Below are 24,312 nucleotides of genomic sequence, written 5' to 3'. Positions count from 1 at the left end.
AGGCCAACGCAGCCCAGACTAATGCCCTCTGTTTTCCTTTCTACCTTCTTGATCTTCTAATGGCCAAAACACCAGCCACCGCTGATCCTACTTCCCTTTATTTCCTTCACAACTCTGACCACCCAGGCACCCCCTTGTCACCCAACTCCTCAATGGTGATAACTTCCCTACCTGGAGCCGTGCCATTACCATGGCACTCCAAGCAAAGAATCAAGTTGGGTTCATCGACGACAAACTCACACCACCTGCGACTGATTTCGAGGAATTTTTTGCTTGGGGTCGATGCAACTCCATGGTCATGTCATGGCTGATTCACTCTACCATCCCTTCCATCGCTAATAGCATTCTCTGGACAACAAATGCCCGTGATGTTTGGGTTAATCTCTGCGAAAGATTATCACAGCAAAATGCCCTCCGTATATTTGAGATACGACGTTCCATCTCTAATCATTCTCAAGGGACTGACTCCATCTCTACCTTTTATACTACATTGAAGGCTTATTGCGATGAGCTCGCCTCTTATCACTCGCTGCCCACCTGCAGCTGTGGCGCCATGAACACGCTCAACACTTATGTTGAAACTGATGCTCTTATCGATTTTCTTCAAGGTCTCAATGACTCGTTCTCTGCTGTTCGTAGTCAGATCCTCCTTACGGATCTACTACCAACCACGGCCAAGGCCTATTCGCTGCTCCTTCAAGAAGAACGACAACGCTCCTTACAAGGTTCGCATCCTGTTCCTCTTGACCAAGCTGCCTTGGCTGCTCAACACTCACCTTCTTGGACAGATTCTAAAGGCAATCGATCACGCTATCATTGCAATTTTTGTAACATGGATGGCCATTCCGATTCCAGGTGCTTCAAACAACATGGCTATCCTCCCAATTGGACCCCTCGAAAAGGTGACAGCAACTAGACCAAGTCTCGCAACACTGCCAATTCTACTAATAACATTGCATCCACTTGTTTCCCTGCTGCGAACGTGTCATAGTCTGGCGATTCTGTTCCAACCGCTGCTGCATTTCCTACCATTTCTACGAATCAAATTGAACAGCTCCTCTCTCTTATCCCTACTGGTAATCCCCATCCACTGGCTATACTTGCAGGTAAAGCTCTCCTTGTATTTCCTCTTTCCTTTTATTGGATTATTGACACCGGTGCAACAGATCACATGGTCGCTGACCCCACTTTATTTTCCACTTCTAACTCATCCACCACCATTTCTATGGATTTTTTTCCTCTAAAGTTCCCTCACCCATACGGTTGTGAGGTTCCCTTTAGGGATGTTCGACATGTGTCACAGAAAAATCCAACGACTGGCTTTTCATGACATGTTTATGTTGGTAGTTTCCATTGAATGTGACTCTCTCTCTCTCTCTCCTCTCTCCACTCTATCCTCAAAACCACTCTCAATAGAAACCTCTCTCCACGTAAGCAACTCTCTCCTCTCTCACGTCTCCTCTCTCTCTCTCCTCTTGTGAAATGGCATTCAAAATTTAAACTTTATATCCTATTGTTCAAACATCTAATTCTACTTTTCACTTTATATTGACACAGTCGAGAAGGAAATCCATGTTAATAACTTTGCAACCTGCTAATACATGAAATTATTATTTATTCATACAAGTAAAACCAACAAACAAAAACGTTTTTTGTAAAAAAAAAACAAAACACAAACACATATTGGAGTACTTGTAGTGGAGCGAGACTGATCGATCGTCACTCTTCTCGGGAGGTTTATGGAGGGCCGAGAGTAAACAGTTGCAGATGCCTGAGAGAGGAGAGAGACGAGATAGAGGAGAGAAAAAGGAGAGAGACGAGATAGAGGAGAGAGAGAGCCTGGCTGAGGAGAAAGACGAGATAGTTGAGAGAGAGAGGAGACGTGACACTGTGAGAGTTGCAGTTTCATTGAGAAACTGCTTATGTGGAGAGAGGTTTCCATTGAGAGTGGTTTTGAGGATAGAGTGGAGAGAGGAGAGAGAGAGAGTCACGTTCAATGGAAACTACCAACATATACATGTCATGAAAAACCAGCCGTTGGATTTTTCTGTGACACATGTTGAACATCCCTAAAGGAACCTCACAACCGTATGGGTGAGGGAACCTTAGAGGAAAAAAATCCCCATTTCTATACGGTTACCTAATAGATCCGTTGCCCCAGTAACCCGTGTTGGTACCGTCCCTCTATTTCCATATCTTTCTCTTCGTAATGTACTACTTGTTCCCTCTTTTAAATTTAATCTCTTAACTATGAGTAAACTCACTGTCCAAACCAATTGTCTAATTGTTTTTGTCCCTGATTCTTGTCTTTTTCAGGACCAACACACGAAGACAGTTTTTGCAATGGGTAAAAGACACGGTGGTCTCTACTACTTGGATTCTTCCCCTCCTTTGGCCTTCACAGCTAAACTTTGTTGTGGTCCTTACAACCGCCACCACTAGGCAGACCCTTTTATGGGCTCACGATAATGGCAGCCAAGGCTGCCCAAGGAAATTTTTTTTTTAAAAGCGTGATTTTGTACAAATTTAAAAATTCTTTATACATATCTATTCTAACCGTTGAAGCCAAAAAATTCAGTTGGTGTTTTCATTTTGGTTTCTCCAATCGCGCTCCACCGATCCCTTTTTCTCCCAAGAAAAAAAAAATCAGAAAACAAGTAAGAATGGTTGGGGTTTTTTTTATGGCCATGGTGGGATCTTCCTAGGATGTTTGCTTCATTTTTCTCCGACGTTTGCAAATCGCCACAACAACAACAAATGGAATGGAGGTTTGTTCAACGGTGAAATGGAAGACATCTTTCCTTCTACTATGGCCAAAGGGTAGAAGGGTCAATTCTCACTACCCTTAAAGGGTAGTTTGAGCATTTAGGATTTTTCTAACCCATGACTTCATCGCTAAATGGTGACTGACTAATGGACATTTGGACAAAGGCTAATTGTAAGAAATCTTAAAATGCAAGGGGGCTTCAAGTAATAATTTCAAACTTTGGGGGTGTCAAACAACCGGATCATAGTATAGGGGGTGTACAAGTAATTTAATGAGACACAATATATTTCATCAATGGAAATTTTAATGTTGTAAGTCGAACCTTATTGATTTTACTCTTGCTCTTTAATGAGCGCATGGTTATTTTGATGAGTAAAGTAGTAATTTCATGTTAAAAATAAAACACCACCTTTCTTCTCCTAATGGTTTAATCACCACTCCACTGTTACCGTTGCCACCACAACCCCGCCACCACCGCCACTGCCACTGTCACCACCGCCCCACCACCACCCTTCCCAAAGAAATATAGAGAATCCATCCTAAAAAATTGAACTATCAAATGGATATTTTATTCATGAAATATTTCATATTGATACAACCAAAACAATTTCAATCTCCTGACCAAAAATCTATTTGTTGACTATTTCATGAAATCAATTTGAAATTGAACTAGAAATCATACCAAATCTGGTCTTAGATCTTGAAAAAAAGAATTCCTTAGAGAGGTATCCTATTTATGTTGTAAAATTGGTAACCTGTAATGCTTGGAGGATTTGGTCATCTCCTTCCTTGGTGTGGGCCACTATGATGAAGAATATTTATTTTCCTAATAAGGATTTTTTGCAGGCTAAGTTGGGTCATCAGCCCTCCTGGGGTTGGCGCAGTTTATTGGAAGGCATGGACTCGCTTATTTTGGGCCTTATTTGGATCGTTGGCTTTGGAGATAAAATTTCAATATGGAATGATAGATGGATACCTTCAATTTCCAATTTTAAAGTCCGATCGATTAAACCTCAAAATTGTTGATGAGGCATAAAACATCCCACCTATTGGAGGTTGCCACGTGGCCGACCCGACCTCAGTCCGAGAACCGAATTGGGCCGACCCCATATCCGATAAGTCACCTGACAAAGCCTGATTTGAGCGAGCTAGCCGGTGGCTGAGGCCGAGATTATACAGGTCAGCCATAGACTCCTAGCCGAGCTCATGGCCGAGACCAACCTCCCGGGCCGACCTCCCTTGCCGACCCCATGGGCCGACCTCGTAGGCCTAGCCCTCCTCCATTGAAGCTCCCATAGCACCCCACCGGGGATCTCCGGGCCACGTCAGCACATCCCGAGAATCACGGGATAAGGACCGAGCCGCGATCCCAGCGCAACACGGAATCGCACTCTACATGGACTCTTACCTTAATAAGAGTCCGACCCCGAAAATAACTCTCCACTCCGCTCTACGCGAGAGAACCTTCCGAAAGAAGGACTCCTACCATACTAGGACTCTTCCAACCGTCTCATCTCCTCCTTATTCTATAAATACCCAGGTATGGAGCACTATTCCTCATCTCACTTTTACTAGCAGTTACGCTGTTGCACTGGTGATCTAACTTTAGCATCGGAGAGTCCTAGGCCGGAGCCACACCGGCTCTCTTGTGCTCATCACTTGGTCTTTGTAGGCTCATCCGTGGGCGAACCAAGCATCGGAGATTTTCACACGCAACAGATTTGGCGAGTCGATCCGAGCATTCGTCTCCCGCTTCAACAAGGAATCCTTAGATATCAAGGATTTGGATGAGGCCACGGCCCATACGGCTATGAGCAACGGATTGGCCGACATGGACCTTATCAAGGACTTGGCCCGGAAGCCGACAAGAAACCTGGCCGAGCTCTTGGAGAGGTGCAACGAATTCGTAAATATGGCCGAGGTCCTCCAAGCCCGGAAGGGCAACGAAGGTCATACCGACAAGAAAAGGCCGACAACAGACGACAGAAGGGAAGGCAAAAGGCCAAGGACGGATCGCCGAGCTGACAGGTCGGATCGAGCTCGGAGCCCCGACTACACGCCATTGAATGCGTCTCGCAAGGAGATCCTGATGCAAATACAAGATGGGGGGTACATCCGTCGACCCCGACCGATGCAAGCGGGGTCATCTCGGAATCCCAACAAATATTGCCAGTTCCACAAGGACACCGGTCACGATCAGCTGAAAAGAGAAATCGAAGAGCTGATAAAAGTGGGTCATTTGAAGCGATATGTCAAAGGAGGCCGAGAAGATCGTGGAGGTCGGCGGCCTGATGACCGAGATCAAAGAAGAGCCGAGCCTAGGACCGAAAACAGGCGAGTTGAAAGAGACGATGACAAGGTCCGAGCCGAGAAGAAGGAGGACGGATCCGGGCCGAGCAATGACAAGGGAGCCCCCATATACACTATCCTCGGAGGGCCCGGGCAAGAGACTACTCGAAAGGCTAAGGCAAACGCGCGCTTCGTCGGAGTGGCCGAGATGCCCGCCAAGAAACTCAAGCCGGCGTTGACGATCTCCTTCACCGAAGCTGACCTTGAAGGTATAAGTTTACCTCATGACGATGCTTTAGTGGTGCAGGTAGAAATTGCGAACAGGCCCGTCCACCGTGTATTGGTCGATACCGGCGCATCCGTGGACCTTATGTCACTAGAAGCGTACCGATAATTTGGGTTCTGCGATGAAGCTCTCAAGCCCGAAGGCACCTCGCTTCACGGGTTCTCGGGAGCGGCCGCGACCATCAAGGGCTCGATCGACCTACTAGTCACAATTGGGCAAGCTCCATGCCAGGCGACGATCCAAGTTAAATTCATGGTGGTACGGTCGATAGTGGCATTCAACGCCATACTCGGCCGTCCTTCATTGACCGCCCTCCAAGCCATCATCTCCCCGACACACTTGAAGATGAAGTTCCCCACCGAGAACGGTGTCGGCGAGGTCCGAGACGACCAGAAGAAGGCACGAGAGTGCTACGCTACTTTCGTCAAGCAAAACAAGGGTAATGTGCGAGGAATGGCCATGTGCGCCGAGCATCTCCCCGAAGATCAGCGGGATGAGCTGATCGAGAGAAGATGACGACCCGTGGAAGACCTCACCCCACTTCATCTCAGCGAAGATGACCCAGCCAAGGTGGTCCAGCTCGGATCACTACTAAATGAAGATCAAAGGAGGCGGCTCGGAGTTTTCTTAAAAGCGAATGCCGATGTCTTCGCCTGGTCGGCCGCTGACATGTCGGGCATACCCAGGCATATAGCTGAGCACCGACTCCATGTGGATCCGGGTCGAAAACCAATCCGGCAGAAGAGAAGGAACTACGCACTTGATCGACAAACTGCAATCAAAGAAGAGGTGGAAAAGCTTCGCCGATCAGGATTCATCCGAGAAGAGAAATTCTAGACCTGGTTGGCCAACGTCGTCATGGTCCCTAAACCGAACGGGAAGTGGAGAATGTGTGTCGACTACACCGATCTCAACAAGGCTTGCCCAAAAGATGAATACCCACTACCTTGGATCGACCTCTTGATAGACGCCCCGGCAGGTCACGAGATGCTGAGTTTTATGGACGCGTACTCCGGCTACAACCAAATCATGATGCATGAGGAGGACGAGTCGTACACGGCCTTCCGAACTGACCAAGAGAATTTCTGCTACAAGGTCATGCCGTTCGGATTGAAGAACGCCGGAGCGACATACCAGCGCCTCGTGAACTATATATTCCGCGGACAGATCGGAAAGAACATGGAAGTCTACGTGGACGACATGTTGGTGAAAAGTTTGAAGGCCGAACACCACTTGGCCGACCTGGAAGAAGCCTTTGGCGTATTGAGGAAGAACCAGATGAAGCTGAATCCCGCCAAGTGTGCATTTGGCGTAACCTCGGGAAAGTTCCTCGGCTTCATGGTCTCTGTCAGAGGCATCGAAGCCAATCCGGCAAAAATCAGAGCCATCTAAGAGATGAGTCCTCCAAGGACGATCCGAGAAGTACAGAGGCTAAACAGACGTGTGGCGGCGTTGGCGCGATTCATGTCGAGATCGAGCGACAAGTGCCTACCGTTCTTTAAGGCCCTAAAGAATATCCGAAACCCAAAAGACTTTATCTGGCCGTCCGAATGCCAGGAAGCTTTTGAAGAGCTGAAGAAATATTTGGAGAACCCGCCTCTTCTCAGCCGACCTAAACCAGAAGAGGAGCTTCAAGTCTACTTAGCCGCCACTCCCGTAGCGGTCAGTGCGGTGTTGATCAGGGAAGAGAGTCGAACTCAAAGGCCGATATACTATATCAGCCACGTTCTTGTTGATGCTGAGACAAGGTACTCCGGGTTTGAGAAAGTAGCATTCGCTCTAGTCACGGCTGCAAGGAAACTAAGGCCGTACTTCCAAGCTCATCCGATCGCGGTACTGACCGACCAGCCACTCAAGAAGATATTGCACAAACCTGACGTTTCGGGACGGCTGTTTTCCTGGGCGGTTGAGCTGAGTGAATACGATATAAGCTATCGACCGAGGACGTCGATAAAAGGACAAGCCCTTGCCGACTTCATCGCCGAATGCACGGGGCCCGAACATGAGGTCGGAGAAGAAAAGACAGTCGAAGAGGTCGGGGCTACTGCCGACCCGATTTGGACCATGAATGTCGACGGCTCAAGCAACTCCGGAGGAAGCGGGGCCGGCCTAATACTTGTAAGCCCCGAAGGGTTTCTGGTCCAATATGCCCTAAGGTTCAAGTTTCCCGCCTCGAACAATGAGGCTGAGTATGAAGCCCTTCTAGCTGGACTTCGAGTCAGCAAAGCTATGGGCATAAAGCGGTTGAAGGTGCGAGGAGACTCCCAACTTGTGGTCAACCAGGTCAACAGAGACTACGAGGCGAAAGACGAAAGGATGATAGCATACCTGGGCCGAGAACGAGATCTGATCTCCGAGCTCGAGCACTTTGAGATGACTCGAATACCGAGAAAAGAGAATGCCGCGGCTGACTCCTTATCCAGGTTGGCCGAGGCCGACCTCCAATACCTGAGCCGGTCAGTATACATAGAAATATTGGAGAAGCCCTCCTTACAAGAAGAAAGCGTAAAGCACATTGAAGAGGACAGGCCGACCTGGTTGGACCCCATTGTCAACTACTTGGAGAATGACCTGCTCCCGGGGAACCGAGACGAAGCAAGGAAGGTCAAGATCCGAGCTTCCAAGTACTCGATGATCGACGGAGTACTCTACAAAAGAGCAATCTCGGCCCCTCTTCTCCGATGTCTGGGACCGAAGGGGGCCGAGTATGCATTAGCCGAGGTGCATGAGGGAATATGCGGGAGTCACATGGGCGGCCGAGCTCTTGCATACAAGATACTTCAGCAAGGATTCTATTGGCCAAGAATGCAAGAAGAGGCCATGAGATACGTGAAGACGTGTGAGAAGTGCCAATTGTTTGCGCCAATCCCAAGCCGACCAGCAACAAAGTTAACCTCAATGCTGAGCCCAATCCCATTCGCTATGTGGGGAATGGACATTCTCGGAGATTTCACCCCGGCATCGGGAAACAGAAAATACGTAGTAGTAGCGATCGATTACTTCACCAAGTGGGTCGAGGCCGAGCCCCTTGCCACAATCACTGAGAAGAACATGGAGAAATTTTTCCGAGATAAGGTCATCTACCGGTTCGGGCTATCGAAAGTTCTCATCACTGATAATGGCGCGCAATTCAATAACCCGGCCTTTCGAGAGTTCTGCGAGCACTTCCACATTGACTTTCGACCCATCTCGGTAGCTCATCCACAAGCAAATGGACAAGTAGAGGTGTCCAACCGAACATTACTCGCCGGCATTAAGAGAAGGTTGGATGAGGCCAAGGGGAGATGGGTGGAAGAACTCCCAAGCGTCCTATGGGCATATCGGACGACTGTAAGAACTCCAACCGGGGAGAGTCCATTTCGCCTCGCTTATGGGACCGAAGCCCTCGCACCGGTTAAAGTTATGGCCTCATCGTACCGAGTGCTCAACTTCGATGAGAAGACCTATGAAGATGGGCTGAGAGCCAATCTGGACTTCCTCGATGAAGGCCGAGAAAATGCCCTACTCCGGAACGCGGCGTACCAACAGAAGACGGCGAGCTACTATGATTCAAGAGTCAAAGAGCGGCATTTCCGCCAAGGGGACCTTGTTCTCAGAAAACTCAGCGCATCCCAGCCGAGGCAACAAGGAAAATTAGCACCAAATTGGGAAGGCCCGTACATAGTCTCCAAGCAAATTCGCCCTGGCACATATCGCTTGCAGACTCCGGGGGGCAAGAAGGTACCGAGACCTTAGAACTCGGAAAATTTGAAGAAGTTTTTTCAATAATTGAGCATGCTTGTATTCGGCTTCAGTTCTGACATTTGATTCAATAAAGTCTTTTCTCCACCACTTAACGTATTGGCAAGCTCCCAGGTCGAAGTCGTAAGACCGGTCCTCATAGACCAGGCCGACATCAAAGACCGACCCTCATAGGTCGGCAGCCAAGTCGTAAGACCGGTCCTCATAGACCAGGCCGACATCAAAGACCGACCCTCATAGGTCGGCAGCCAAGTCGAAAGATCGATCCTCATAGACCAGGCCGACCTCAAAGACCGACCCTTATAGGTCGGCAGCCAAGTCGTAAGACCGGTCCTCATAGACCAGGCCGACATCAAAGACCGACCCTCATAGGTCGGCAGCCAAGTCATAAGACCGGTCCTCATAGACTAGGTCGACATCAAAGACCGACCCTCGTAGGTCGGCAGCCAAGTCGTAAGACCTGTCCTCATAGACCTGGCCGACCTCTCAAGGGCCGACATCCCTATTTGGCCGAGCCTAACAAAGTACAAAACTAAGCTAAGGCATTAGGCTCGGCCAGGAAGGATATTCGGCCACGCGTCCGCTTATATGATAGCCTCTCCAATCGGACCGAAGGGAAAGGCGAATTAACCAACCAAAGCGAGGATCACATTGACCTCGGGCGTGGCATGACCGAAACCGCCTACCACATGAGGCATGGATGAAAAAGAAATGAGTTCCTAAGCTCGGCTAGTGAAACGACTCGGCAGCTTGGCCACAAACAAAACAGAATACGCAAGGAAAAGAATGCTGAGGGCGCCGAGTTAAAATACTTAGACAAATTCTAGAAAAAATAAGTTGTTTTATTCATTGTAAGCCGCTGATCGGCACGGTTACAAAATGGGCAGTTCGGCCCCAGAAAAAAAAAAAAAAAAGAAAATTTTTACATCTCCGTCTCCTCGGCGTGGGACTTGGAGGCGACCTCGGAAGGGTCCACGGTACTGGGCTCGGCAGCAGGGTCTTGGGGTCCAGCTCCCAGAGGGAAGACGTCGGCCGGAGCAGGTGCCTTAAGGGGCAGAGCTTGGGTGACCTCGGCTCCCTCCTTATCTCCCATCTCCCCTGCAAAGGTAGTCGCATCATCATCAAAACGGGAGAGATTGAGATCAGGGTACGCCGCCTTGATCTCGGCCAAAAGCTCAGCTCGGCCTGCCTCAAAACCTTCGGCGAAGGGAGGCTTCCTGATCTCATGGCAGATATCGGCGTACTCCTCCGATTGGAGATAGTCGCTGACTGCCGCGCTCCGAGCCGTGGCCAGATCTTCCTTGGCCTTCTCCTTCACCTCGGCGAGCCGAGCCTGCAGAGCCCGGACCTTCTCTCTCTGTCTGACCACCTCGGCCTGAGAGCTCTCCACTTCGGCCTCAGCAGCGGTGAGCTTCTCTTGGGTCTCCCGATGCCTCTGAATGGCATCCTGGGCATCCTGATAAGCCTTCTTGCACTGGACGTCCAAGGAATAGTTCTCGGTCAGGAGCCGCTCGAAGCGGAGCATGGTCTCCACTGCTTTGGCGAACCCCTACAAAAAAGCACGAGAACAAAAATCAAGACCAATTACCCAGATCATATCTAATTACAAAAGCCGACAAGAAAACTTACCATGTTAAAATCTTGGAATAGGGTGGAGAGGAGCTCGGGGTCAGACAACGCCTCGAGCTTCTCCTTGTCGGCAGGAATCCGACCTGCATCAAGCCATTCCTTGGCCTGAGCGGCCGACGTCAAGGCCGAGTCCCCCGGGAAGAGGCGCCAGGTCGGCCTCACAGGGACATTGTTGGCCGAAGCCCTCCCCAAGATGTATCGGGAGATGTTGTGGGAGAAGCCACGGGCGGAAGGCCGCCACTCGTCAGGTTTACCGAGAGCTTTTGACGCTTGATGTCTCTCGGTGGGCTCCTCTCGCCTTTTCGGCCTTTCCCCTTCCTCGGAGACCCGGCTGGACCTGTGTTCTTCTGGGCCTCCAGACCGACCACCGCGTTCGATGGTCCCGGCATCACGGCCTTGCCCTTGGAGGCCTTGGAGGACTCGCCCCGGGGTTTCTTCTCTGAATTTTTCTTCTTCCTATCTGCGATGGTCTCGGCCTTTAGCCGAGCTGTGTCCATAGGAGGAATGTGGCCGACCACTGCAAGAGAAACCGAGAACATAAAAAAAAAAAACAAGTCAAAAAAGGAAAAGAAAACTAAGTAAAGGGGTCAGCTCGGACAACAGAGACAGGCTCGGCAAGGGCTCCTACCCGGGGTCATATGCCAACTCTGAAGAAACCCCTCGTCCTGAAGCTGGAGGACATCGAAGGGCGGACGCTGGGGGATCAGGTCGAGCAAGGTCATCTCGTTCTTGGTCAGGGGTAGTACCCTATTGACATAGTTCAGGTTCATCTCCTTCCACTCGGTTCGGAGAGGGCTGTTGGGAATGGAAGCAAAGAAAAAACGAGGCTTCCAATACTTGTTGAAGGTCGGCGTGCCGACCAGAAATTTGTGGCCGCCTAGAGCCGTACTCTTCCCCGATCGGCGGCAGAAGTAGTACCACCCCTTCTCGGGAGACTTCTTCAGGAAGAAGAGCCGAGAAAAAAGCGCCACGCTTGCACCTCGGCCCATCTCGCAGAACAAAGCGTAGAAGCCGTACACGGCCAGCCAAGAGTTTGGCACCAGCTGACCAGGAGACAAGTGGAAGTGGTCCAAGATCTGGTCCACCAGGCTGAGAACGGGGACCCTGAACGCATACTTGAAGGGTGTCTCGTACAGAGCCACCTCGCCGGGCCTAATGAAGCAGGCCATCTCCCCGGGGTTAGGAACTCGGAGCTGAATGTCCTCGGGGATGGCGTAGGTCGTCCTCAGATAGTCGAGGTCGGCCTCCGTGATCGTGCTCGGAACGGTGCCGACACTGCCTTCCTCGGGCTCAGGGGCGTCGGTAGATGAGCTTACCGAGCCAACCCCCATCTCGGACGAATCTCCCTCACTTGATTCCTCATCGGAGGAGGAAGACCCGGAGTTCTCGGCCCGGTCTGCGGCTGTGGATTGGGCCGCGTGGTCAAACTCCAGGGGTAACGGGGGTTCGGCCACCTCGGCCTGACGAAGCTCCACTACATCGGGCTCGTCTGAGGTCGAGCCCAACAGGTCTATGGTGGGAGAGCGAGCGGGGAGTTCTCAGCTCGGACTCGTGCCCTCTGCCGCCCTGGAGAGCAGTTCGCTCATAGGACTACTACCAACTGACATACTGGGCGGAGAAGACTTACTGGTTGAAGAAGAGCTGAGCGGGAACGAAACGGCGGCCGAGTCGATCACGAACGAAGCTTCGGCCGAGTCGATCACGAGCAAGCAAACGACGAGATCTACCGAGTTGACGGATCCAAACTTGTTGAGAAGTCAATAACTTAAAGCAGTGAAGAATGAATAGTTAGGAGTCGCCTATTTATAATCCTTGGGTTTTACTGATCCAACGGCCGACCAGAGCTCAACATGATCCAACGGCCCAGTTCAAAGGACGTTTCGAATTCCCGAGCCCGCCATAATGACTCTGCTGACGTGGCACTAACACCCAACCGTCAGATCGTGCAACTTCAAATCCGCAGCAATAAATAATCTCGACTCAACCGCAAGAATCTTGTAGACAAGCGACCAGGAAACTTCACTCATCAACGCCGAGCCGACCCCTGATGAGTGGGGGGGTTTGTGATGAGGCATAAAACATCCCACCTATCGGAGGCTGCCATGTGGCCGACCCGACCTCAGTCCGAGAACCGAATTGGGCCGACCCCATATCCGATAAGTCACCTGACAAAGCCTGATTTGAGCGAGCTAGCCGGTGGCTGAGGCCGAGATTATACGGGTCAGCCATAGACTCCTAGCCGAGCTCATGGCCGAGACCAACCTCCAGGGCTGACCTCCCTTGCCGACCCCATGGGCCGACCTCGTAGGCCTAGCCCTCCTCCATTGAAGCTCCCATAGCACCCCACCGGGGATCTCCGGGCCACGTCAGCACATCCCGAGAATCACGGGATAAGGACCGAGCCGCGATCCCAGCGCAACACGGAATCGCACTCTACATGGACTCTTACCTTAATAAGAGTCCGACCCCGAAAATAACTCTCCACTCCGCTCTACGCGAGAGAACCTTCCGAAAGAAGGACTCCTACCATACTAGGACTCTTCCAACCGTCTCATCTCCTCCTTACTCTATAAATACCCAGGTATGGAGCACTATTCCTCATCTCACTTTTACTAGCAGTTACGCTGTTGCACTGGTGATCTAACTTTAGCATCGGAGAGTCCTAGGCCGGAGCCACACCGGCTCTCTTGTGCTCATCACTTGGTCTTTGCAGGCTCATCCGTGGGCGAACCAAGCATCGGAGATTTTCACACGCAACAATTGTAATCTTGAGAAAGTTGCGGACTTGATTGATCCAAGGACGCAGACGTGGAGGATTAATTTGCTCAATGAGTATTTTTTGCCTGCGGATAAGAAGGAAATCCTCAAGATTCAATTAGGTCTTTGTCCTCAAGAGGATAAATTAGTTTGCGGTGGTGCTAAGTCGGGTAAGTTCTCGATTCGGTCAATGTATCATCTCCTTAACAATAGGAATGAAGCTTCCTTATTGGACTATCCCACATCTTCTTCCACCTCCAAAGCTTATCTGTTGTTGAACGAAGTCCACTAGAAACGAATTTGGAATGCGGTTACACTCCTTAAAATTAAGCTTTTTTTATGTAAGAGTTGTGCTGATGGTATTGCATTTGGAGATGGTCTCTATTCAAGGAATATTCTCATTAATCTATCTTGCCAAAGATGTGGAGCTACTATGGAATCGGTGGATCATATTTTTCTTAACTGTCCTTTTTCGAAAGCTGTTTGGTTCGGTTCGTCACTCTCCCAAATTATTAATTTTCCAAATCAAGCTACTATGAGCGATTGGTTCAAAGCTTGAGATCCTATCTTTACTGCTAATAAGAAAAAGGCTCAAGATCTGTTTTCTCTTGCAACTCATCTAGTATATTTGGAGAGCCAGGAACGATATCATTTCCAAGAACCATACTTGGTCACTGGCCGAAGTTATTAGAGCTGTAGATAAAGCATTCCAAGAATTTCATCAAGTTATTAAAGGTCCTTTCAATGCTTCTCCTCCCATGGATATTCCTTCATCTCCTATTCAGGTGCCTATTTCCAAGTGGATTCCTCCCTCATCACCTTGGGTTAAATTGAACGTTGATGCTGTTTGGAATAAAGTTTCTAAAAAAGGTGGAATTGGGAATATCATTCGTGATCAGTCTGGCTTTTCTCTCTCGGCCTATTCATATGGTGTTCACTGTGATTCTGCTCTTATTGCCGAAGCTAAAGCCATTCGATCAGGGCTAGTGCTTGCTATTAGGGGTGGTTTCAAGAAGGTTATGATGGAATCCGACTGGTCTAGTTTAATCAACCAGCTCTTATCTTTGGATCTGGATATTACTATTAATAGTTTAGTTCATGATATTATTCATCTTCAAAAATCTTTTGATGACTGTTCTTTTTCTTTTGTTCCAAGGTCTGCCAATTCTGTGGCTGATTCCTTGGCCAGGTCGGCCCTTTTGGTTGAGTCCCCGATTATTTGGCCTCTCACCACTCCTTGGCTTCTCCGTTTGTGTGAAATGGAAGCCATTGTTTGTAGTGACTCTCCCTTTTGGTTGAGTCCCCAATTGTTTGGCCTCTCACCACTCCTTAGCTTCTCCGTTTGTGTGAAGCGGAAGCCATTGTTTGAACTGACTCTTTGTTGCAATGAATTCTCTTTCTATAAAAAAAAAATTAGTAACCTTCCATTTCTTTAGAGGATGAATTTCAATATATATATATATATTTTTTTTTTTTTGTGCGAATGAACAAAAATGTACTCTGTTTTTTTTATAAAGAACTTAAATGTACTGTTGCACACCTTACGCATACACCATTGGATAGGAATATGCGTCATACTACGGAGATACTCCTACGTCACACTTCTTGATACAGCGGTACACCTTCAGTCACTCCTCAAAACAAAGATTCCAATCGGAAGGTTCCTTGCTCACTGCTCAGGAGGGTCTGCACTCCTTCTAGTTTCCACAAACTAGACACCCCAGAAAGAATCTAAACTTCTACCAAACACAAAAAAAAGAAGAAAGGAAAGAACCTAAACAGAGTACACGGAAAACGATCCGTGTCACTCGATTACAGATAATCTCATCCGTCCATAACCGTATAAATCGAACGGCAAATAACTCTTCCATCAAAAACTCAAAATCTATATAACCCTTCCCGCCTTCCACCAAAAATCACAAGCCACTCTGCTCCCTCTCTCTGTGCATCCTTTGTGTGTCTGCTTCTGCTTCCGTTGGAGATAGAAATGGCTAGAACAAAGCAAACAGCAAGAAAGTCCACAGGAGGAAAGGCTCCTCGCAAGCAACTTGCAACCAAGGCAGCTCGGAAATCCGCTCCGGAGGTGTGAAGAAACCTCACCGATTCAGGCCTGGAACAGTGGCTCTTCGAGAGATCAGAAAGTATCAGAAGAGCACAGAACTGCTGATCCGAAAGCTTCCCTTCCAACGTCTTGTTCGTGAGATCGCTCAGGACTTCAAGACCGATCTCCGATTCCAGAGCAGTGCCGTATCTGCTCTACAAGAGGCTGCTGAGGCTTAACTTGTGGGTCTCTTTGAGGATACTAATCTTTGTGCCATTCATGCCAAGAGAGTCACTATTATGCCTAAAGATATCCAGCTTGCTCGTAGGATCCGTGGTGAGAGGGCTTAATGGTGGTTGATTGTTGCTTCTCATTGTCTGTTTCTTCTTGGTCTTACATAGATGATGTAAATTTATGGATCTTAGATGTTGAAATGGTGGGTTCTGGGTTTCTTGCCTACTAAGTTTTGGTCCTTTTGGATGTGGGAATTGTGGTGCATCTGTAACTGTGAATTATGAACAATCAAAATGTTTAGTCTTAGATTTGTATTAGCAAATCCTTGAGAAATAAATATTTGAAGATTGTTTCTCACACTCTTTATGCATTGTTTAACTGTTCAATGGATCTAATTTGCTGGTACTTGTTTTCCTCCAAGTTTGGAGATGGGAAATGTTAATTCATTTGTAAGCAATTAATATTTCTTTGCCTTAATCCATAATCAGACGACTGGCTTCATTGTTCAAATCAGAATCGGCCAAAACCCAACTCGTATTGGCTTCATTGTTCGAATCGGAATCTTCCTTAATTTAAACTAAGTATTATCAGTTCATAAAGCTTCATTTATTTATTTCTTTCGAATCAGACAATCATAATGCACGTGCAGGTTCAAATGGTTAGGATGCCCTAGTTTTCAGAACGACATGTTGCACAATTGCACCACATCAAATCTTCTCTTACTAGGTTAAACAATCTATTTTAGTACTGCAACTGATTATAAGAATGTTTATGTAATAAAGACAGCCACATCAAATCTTCTCTTACAAAATTAAATAATCTATTTTAGTATATTCTGATTTTCTTATATTCTTCTGGGCTAAAACTAGAAGTTTGTACAACATAACAACAATCCACAAACTGGCAGTTGCTAACAACTTATCACCACTGTAGCAGTTTGACGGCCAAGTTCAATTGATATGTGCACAATTCCAAGAATAAGATTATTGCGAGAATGTTCTCTGTGCGCATTAATGTTCTCTGTGTGCAGTGCAGCCTGCACCCAGGCACATGGGCAGCCTGTGCAGGGGGGCAGGGTGGTCATTGTGCCCACCCCCATGTGCCTGGGTGCAGGCTGCGCTGCGGCACAGAGAACAGTGCCCCAACATTATTATAGTGCTGTTGTCAAAGGCCACTGGTGTACAAAATTTGTTTCATTCTTGTCAATAAGGATTGAATTGATAACAGTAGCTGAAAAATGCATTCCTCATAGAAGGATGTATTCTGTTCCCCTTCTTTTCTCTACTATCACAATCATTCACAGGGATTGAAAACAAGTCATCTAGGGCTATAATTGTTAATGCTATGGCTTCTCGGAAAAGCACAAGTTGATCACCTAAAACATATGGGACATTCCAGACCAAATATAGAAGAAACTACAGTTGATCAACAACCAAAAACTATTCTTTGATTGTAACTATACAAAGCTTTTGAGACAAAAGCACTTCTGTAAAGAATTGTTTTATAAAAAACCTACAGAAGCTTATAGTGGAACTAAGGTCAATCTCTGACAAAAACAAAATGATGTTACACAGAGAACAAAAAATAAGGGAAAGAAGTAGAGAACATGTATGAATAAAGGTGTTCAGTAAAAAATTTTCCTTCATTAGATAGATCGCCACACACCACCATTCTTTTTACAGTTTACAGTGCCATTTTGAAAGGGGCATGGCTGTGTATCTTCTCTTTGTATCACTGATGGACAAGGTGGTGTCATGGTGTTGTCCTTGCTTGTTGGAACTGAATCTTCCTCCACCATGGGCAAAGGAGACAGTACCCTCTCGCTACTCTCATCCATTTGTTTTCTGTAAAATTTATCTTCCACAATATCATAGAAATTCACCGTCCGCACTTCTTGAGCAAGAGCACATGAATAACAGAAAAGCCACATTACAAAATCAGTCACTGTGGGGTTACGACAGCAGAAGTCATTAGTAGGCAAATTGAATTTCTTCCTCATCTGGCTTCCTCATCTGGATCCTCCAAAAGCCCCCATATAGCAAGCCAAATACACAAAGCAAAATCCCTGTGATGCCCAATGCTTCTCTAACAATGTCGTCGTTAATATTAATGGCAGCAAGACCGAAAATCCAAAAAGGGAGCAGTACAAAACAGAAGAAAAGTCACAATATGAACATAAATGTTCCCAAACCCAAGTCTCTCCATATTCCACCCAAAAACACAGAAACTACAGAAGAATGTGAGATAAGCAACAGAAATATCATCCCAATAATCAAATAAACCTCCTCTCCACTCGGGTCTGTTTTCTGCAATCCTCTGCTCATGTCTAGATGATAATGAGAATCTCTTCTCAAAAGAATTCACCCTTAGGTGATTTGAACTGTCAGTGTCAACAGTGACCATATGATCCTGTGCTTCCTCATTCATTTCAGACTCATACTCCTTCCCAAGGGGGCTTATAATGCAGTATACAACAGCAAATGCTGGTGCTGCAATTGCAACAGCAAGGCAGAGACCGACTCCAATGGCTGGTCGTTCTGATCTCTTGTATCCCAAGCTAAAGCCACACAAGGCATACTGAGCAGAACAGTTCACATGGAGTAGAACCAAGACAACCATCATGTGAGCCCATTCATGGGGTTTGTAAGTGCCATTCTTGCAGTAAGTGTCTCTGAATCTATATATGTCGTCTCGCTTCCATCTACATAAAAGCACAAGATGGTGAAATCGCTTTGGGTGTAGGTAAAGACACATAAGAGTAAAGAGAGCATTGATGATTTGATTACTGATTTCAAACCAGGCATCTCTTTGGGATTTCGTTGGTACGACATGGTTCAACATTCCTGTCATGACAAGGAACAGGATTGCACCCGAAATAGCAACACAGATAATCCAAACAAATACAGCAATGTTCATTGGGTTTCTGATCCATTTTTTGAAGATTTTCCACAGAGAAACCCAATCAATTTTCTGAACTAAGATCAAATTTAAACGTTCCCGGAAACCAATTTCTGATGAAGAATGAACTGAACGTGAAATTTCATCTCTTTCCTTAGCAAGTTGCAGGAACCTGGTTGATGGAGATGCTAGAGTAGCTGAAGCGAATTTCAGGAATCCGACTTTACTAGGAACCGCTGTTAAGAAATCCAAAGCACCTTTATGAGAGTCTTTATGGTCTAACAATTCCCTTTTAGAGGTAGAAACGAGAATGGCAACAGAAGACTTGATTTTATTTGGTACAGCACCAGATCCTAAATCTTTCCCACCTTCCTCTAAGCCTCTTTCATCACCAGTTGAAGCCATTCTCTGGTCAAGGTTGAGCCTTCTCGAGGTCCTTGATCATAGAACACCCTACCTTCAAATTGCAAAAGGTTGTCTAGTTTAGGATGTCAATCACAACAAGAACCTGAGAAATAAATCAAACTCTATTTCATCATTTTGTTCAGGAAATGGTAAAAATCCCTAAATTCTCATTTACAGCAAGAGTTCCCAACATACTTTCCAATCCATAGTAGTACAGAAAGTCAATATTTTTCAGTCAAGACAGCTAAAAATTGTTATCAAAATTTAAAGAAGAGCAAAAAAGAAATTAGTGCAAAAAAAAAAAAAAAAAAAAAAACCCTTGAGTTTCTGAGTTCTGATAAAGCCCAAATGTGATCAAAACTCATAAGGGTACATGGAATTCAGATTGTCCCGGAAACATATGATAAATTGGTATTAGGGAAAGGAAAATAAGAAACATCTCAAACTTATTTCTGATAAAATTGCAGAACAGAGAACAGGTTAATAATGGCTGGAATGAAGAGTTTTATTCCCTATTGTCATATCCCAAGAGATGGGGTATATATAGTCTCATGTAGATACGTGATTAATATTACAAGCCAAGAATTGTGGCGGGGAGATAAATCAAAGAAGCAAACGGTGAGGTGGGTAAGTGATTTAATCATACAGGATTCCACCACTTCAGTAGATTGGTGAAGTAGTATACTGCGCAAATATCTCCACGTCATCTGATGGGTGAGTTATCTGCTGATTTGGGAGAGTTATCTGCTGATTTGTAACGGATGGGTAAATTGTCTCCAATATAATACCCCCCTCAAGGTGGAGGGGGTTGAAAAATAGTCAACCCACCCAACTTGCCAACAAGTTCGCGGAAGCGAGAGTGACCCAACAGTTTGGTGAATACATCAGCAAGCTGGCCAGCAGTGGAAATATGAGTAGTGCGGAGAAGACCACTCTGAAGCTTTTCACGGATGAAATGGCAGTCAAGTTCGATGTGCTTCGTGCGCTTATGAAAAACAGGATTGGCGGCGATGTGTAAAGCCGATTGATTGTCACAATGGAGTAACGCCGGTTGAGAGTGAGGAATGCCCATGTCAGTGAGTAGGTAAATCAGCCATTGGATTTCACAAGAAGCCTAAGCCATGGCATGGTACTCAGCCTCAGCAGAGGAGCGAGAGACCGTGGATTGTTTCTTGGAGCGCCATGAAATATAATTGTTACCAAGAAGTATGCAATAGCCAGTGGTAGATCGGCGAGTGAATGGGCAGCCAGCCCAATCGGCATCAGCATAAGCCTGAATTTGCAATGGACTGCTGGCAGAGAGAAAAATTCCATGACCTGGGCTTGTCTTGAGAAAGCGGAGAACACGAAGGGCAACAGCAAGATGGGGTGTCCTTGGAGTTTGCATGAACTGGCTGAGAACCTGAACAGAGTAGCTGATGTCGGGTCGAGTGAAAGTGAGATATATTAGTCGACCAATTAGACGCCGATAGATAGAAGGATCGGGTAAAGGATCCCCATCAGTAAGGTTGAGCTTGAGATGTTGCTCCATGGGGGAAGCAGTAGGACGACAGGCCATCATACCCATATCAGAGAGAATGTCCAAAACATACTTGCACTGGCAAAGAAAAATACCTTGATCTGAGCGAGCAATTTCAACCCCAAGGAAATATTTGAGTAAGCCCAGATCCTTGATGTAAAAAGTATGGTGAAGATGTTGTTTCAAAGATGTAATTTCAACCAGATCATCACTAGTGATCAGTAAGTCATCAACATAGACCAAAACGAAGGTGCAGCCGGATGGGCGGCGTTTGGTAAATAAAGAATGATCCACTGAGGAAGAAATATAACCAGCTTGACCCAATGCCATAGAGAGCTTGGCAAACCAGTTGTGACCGGCCTGTTTCAAACCATATAGGGATTTATTAAGACGACAAACATGGCGGTCCCCTTTTGTACAATAACTAGGGGGAAGAGTCATGTAGATCTCTTCATGAAGATCACCATGGAGGAAGGCGTTGTTGACGTCCAATTGATGAAGGGACCAAGATTTTATGGCAGCAATAGCAAGAAGGCATCGAACAGTCGTTAATTTAGCAATCGGAGCAAAAGTTTCATGGTAATCAAGCCCTTCAGTCTGGGTGAAGCCCTTCGCGATCAGGCGGGCTTTGTAACGTTCAACAGTACCATCAGATCGAAATTTCACCTTATAAACCCACTTGCAGCCGATAGGTTTCTTATGCGGAGGTAATGTAGTAATAGACCATGTGCCATTGCGTTCTAAAGCACTTATCTCAGCAGCCATGGAGTCCTTCCATTTAGGATCCTTAGCAGCCTGGGCGAAGGAGGAGGGCTCAATGTGAGAGTCAACAGAGGGCGGCACATGGCAATGGAGGAGCACTTGGTAATAGGGTGGAAGATGCAGCGTGTGATGGAGAAAGTAACAGGGTACAAGGTGGAGCAACACTTGGTAATGAGGGGGATGATTTAGTGGATGATGGAGTGGTAGGAGGTGGTGAAGCTGTACTTTTGGAAGGTGCAGTAGGGTTGGGGTCCACCGGAAGAGGGAGATCAAAAGGTGTGTTACATGGAACAAATATGGGAGTGGGTAGAACAGTGTGGGATATAGGAGCAGCAGGTAAATCACTGTATGGGAAGACAGTCTCATGAAAAAAGACGTCACGAGATGTGTAAATAACTTTAGTTTCCATGTCATATATACGGTATCTTTTTTGGCCGAATGGATAACCAACAAAAATACCCGGTTTAGAACGGGTGTCAAATTTCTGCCGAGTAGGAGAATGGTTGTGAGCAAATGCAAGACAGCCGAACACCCTAAGATGGGTATAAGATGGTGGTGTGCCAAGGAGCAATTCATGAGGGGTCCTCCCAGAGAGAAGCGGAGATGGTGATTTGTTGATGAGATAGGCAGCGGTTAAGACGCATTCCCCCCAAAAATGAAGAGGTAAATTACCTTGAAAACACAAGGCACGAGCAACTGCAAGAAGATGACGGTGCTTGCGTTTTACTACTCCATTTTGTTACGGAGTGCCGACGCAACTGGTTTGATGGTGGATGCCAAGGGTTTGGAGGGATTCTTGGAGATCTTTATCTAAGAATTCAAGACCATTATCAGTACGAGTAGTCTTTACTCGAGCATTATATTGATTTGAGGCAAGAGCAAAGAAAGCACGCACATGATTCTTGGTTTCAGATTTGTATTTCATTAAATACAACCATGTGCATCGAGTATAATCATCCACAATGGTCAAAAAATAATGAGATCCAGAAATACTAGGTGTATTAAATTTCCCCCAAATATCACAGTGTAAAAGTTCAAAAGGACACGTTGAACATGTATCACTAAGAGGAAAAGGTGACCATGAATGTTTGGCCAAAGGACAAATATTACATTCATTAGAACAGGAAATAACAATAAAAGGATTGGAGAGAACAAGAGTGCGTAAAACAGAAGATGATGGGTGACCAAGCCGCCAATGCCATCAGTCAAATGAATGAGATGTGGAAGAAAGAAGGCTGGTTGGCCGAGAGAGGTAATAGATTCCATCATGTACATGGCCCAGTCCAATCATTTTTTTTCGTTAACAGGTCCTGAAAAACACAAAAATCAGGGAAGAAAGTTACTGAACAATTTAAAGATTTGGTGATTTTAGAAATAGACAGTAAGTTAAATTTAAAGGTGGGAACATGTAATACATGGTGGAGGTGAAAATCAGGGGATAATTTAAGAGATCCTATGTTAGAGATAGGTGCATGTGTGCCATCGGGCAATTGAACAAGAATAGAATTAGAAATAGATTCAAGTGAAGTCAGAGAATTTAGAGAGGAACATATATGTTCATTGGCACCCGAATCGAGGATCCAATCATGACTTGTGGAAACAATTAAAGATAAGGCTTTACCTGCAATGTTAACAGAAGGTGGGGTACTACCTTGTTGAAGAATGACAAGGATTTGAGCATATTGATCAGCGGAGATGGAAGGACTAACGAGGCTTGAGGAGATAATCTGGTTATCAACCAAACCAGCTGCTTGTAAACCTTTAGGCTGAGAAGAATTTGAAGCTGCACTCTTCTTTGGTGGGTAACCATGCAATTTATAACAAGTGGAAACTGTGTGGCCATCCTTGTCGCAGTGGGTACAATGCATTGGAGTCCTGGGAGGATACCCATGTAGTTTATAACACATCTGAATAGTATGTCCATCCATGTTACAATGGTCATAGTGTGGGCGAGTGCGCTGTCCACGATTAGAAGAAATAGTCTTTGGGACATTGGAGATAAGCGCTGAAACCTCTGGCTTGGCGAAGGTTGCTGAAGTGATTTCACGTTGTTTTTCTTCTTGCAATGCCAATGAATATAATTTTGCAACTGGTGGAAGGGGATCCTGGAGAAGTAACTGACTGCGCAGAGGAGCAAAAGACTCATGGAGCCCTTGTAAAAACTTCATGCTTTGATCTTGTTGAAAAAATAGGTTGAGTTCTTTAGATGCACCACAACTACAAGTAGGTACAGATATGTATAAAGATAGCTCATCCCAGAGCGTCTTCAGCTTGGTGAAGCAAGCAGAGATGGAGAGTTTGTCCTGCTTCCAGTCTGCGATAGCAAGCTTGATCTGATAAAGCTTGGTCGTATTGGGCTGAGAAAATCGAGTCTTAAGATCAATCCAGATTTCATGGATTAAATCCACATAAATGACGCTGATTGCCAGTTCTGGTGTGAGTGAATGAAGAAGCCAAGAAGTAACCATGTCATTAACACGAATCCATTGAGAAAAATTTTCCGCTATAGAAACAGGCGCTGAGATGGTTCCGTCTACGAACCCAAGCTTGTTTTTGGCTCTCAATGCCATTTTCATAGCTCTAACCCAAGTGTTGTAATTATCACCATTCAAAGGAGGTGACACAAGAACAGCAGTGGGATTATCAGAATGGTGAAGAGAATAAGGGTCTTTGAAGGGATCGACTGGTTTGACAGAATCGTCAACCATGACGAACGAGGTAGTATGAAGCAAATAACTAGGTTCGCTCTGATACCATGATAAAGTTGTAGGACAGAGAACGGATTAATAATGGCTGGAATGAAGAATTTTATTCCCTATTTTCATATCCCAAGAGATGGGGTATATATAGTCTCATGTAGATACGTGATTAACATTACAAGCCAAGAATTGTGGCTGGGAGATAGATCAAAGAAGCAAACGGTGAGGTGGGTAAGTGATTTAATCGTACAAGATTCCACCACTTCAGTGGATTGGTGAAGTAGT

General features: G+C 46.3%; 1 protein-coding gene and 2 pseudogenes across 1 annotated transcript; 1 reads left to right on the top strand and 2 right to left on the bottom strand.

The window, feature by feature from the left end:
- Positions 1-1,377: 1,377 nt before the first annotated feature.
- On the top strand, positions 1,378-15,870 carry LOC122655655 (annotated as a pseudogene).
- A 1,485-nt stretch (positions 15,871-17,355) lies between these two features.
- LOC122655653 lies at positions 17,356-19,189 on the bottom strand (annotated as a pseudogene).
- A 3,426-nt stretch (positions 19,190-22,615) lies between these two features.
- Positions 22,616-24,036, bottom strand: LOC122655404. Its single transcript, XM_043849600.1, has 2 exons — positions 22,950-24,036; positions 22,616-22,638 (listed from the first exon to the last, which is right to left on the bottom strand). The coding sequence occupies exons 1-2, from the start codon at positions 24,034-24,036 to the stop codon at positions 22,616-22,618; spliced, it is 1,110 nt and encodes a 369-aa protein (XP_043705535.1).
- Positions 24,037-24,312: the final 276 nt, after the last annotated feature.

Source organism: Telopea speciosissima, chromosome 3 (genome assembly GCF_018873765.1).
Source record: "Telopea speciosissima isolate NSW1024214 ecotype Mountain lineage chromosome 3, Tspe_v1, whole genome shotgun sequence".
NCBI classification, from domain to species: Eukaryota; Viridiplantae; Streptophyta; class Magnoliopsida; order Proteales; family Proteaceae; genus Telopea; species Telopea speciosissima.
This window is presented reverse-complemented; position numbering and strand designations above follow the sequence as displayed.

Coding starts and splice junctions, on each gene's coding strand:
- LOC122655404 (XM_043849600.1), bottom strand. CDS start 24,036: ATGGTTGACGATTCTGTCAAACCAGTCGATCCCTTCAAAGACCCTTAT. Junction 22,639..22,949: donor ACCTTCTGTTAACATTGCAG/GTAAAGCCTTAT, acceptor TGTGTTTTTCAG/GACCTGTTAACGAAAAAAAA.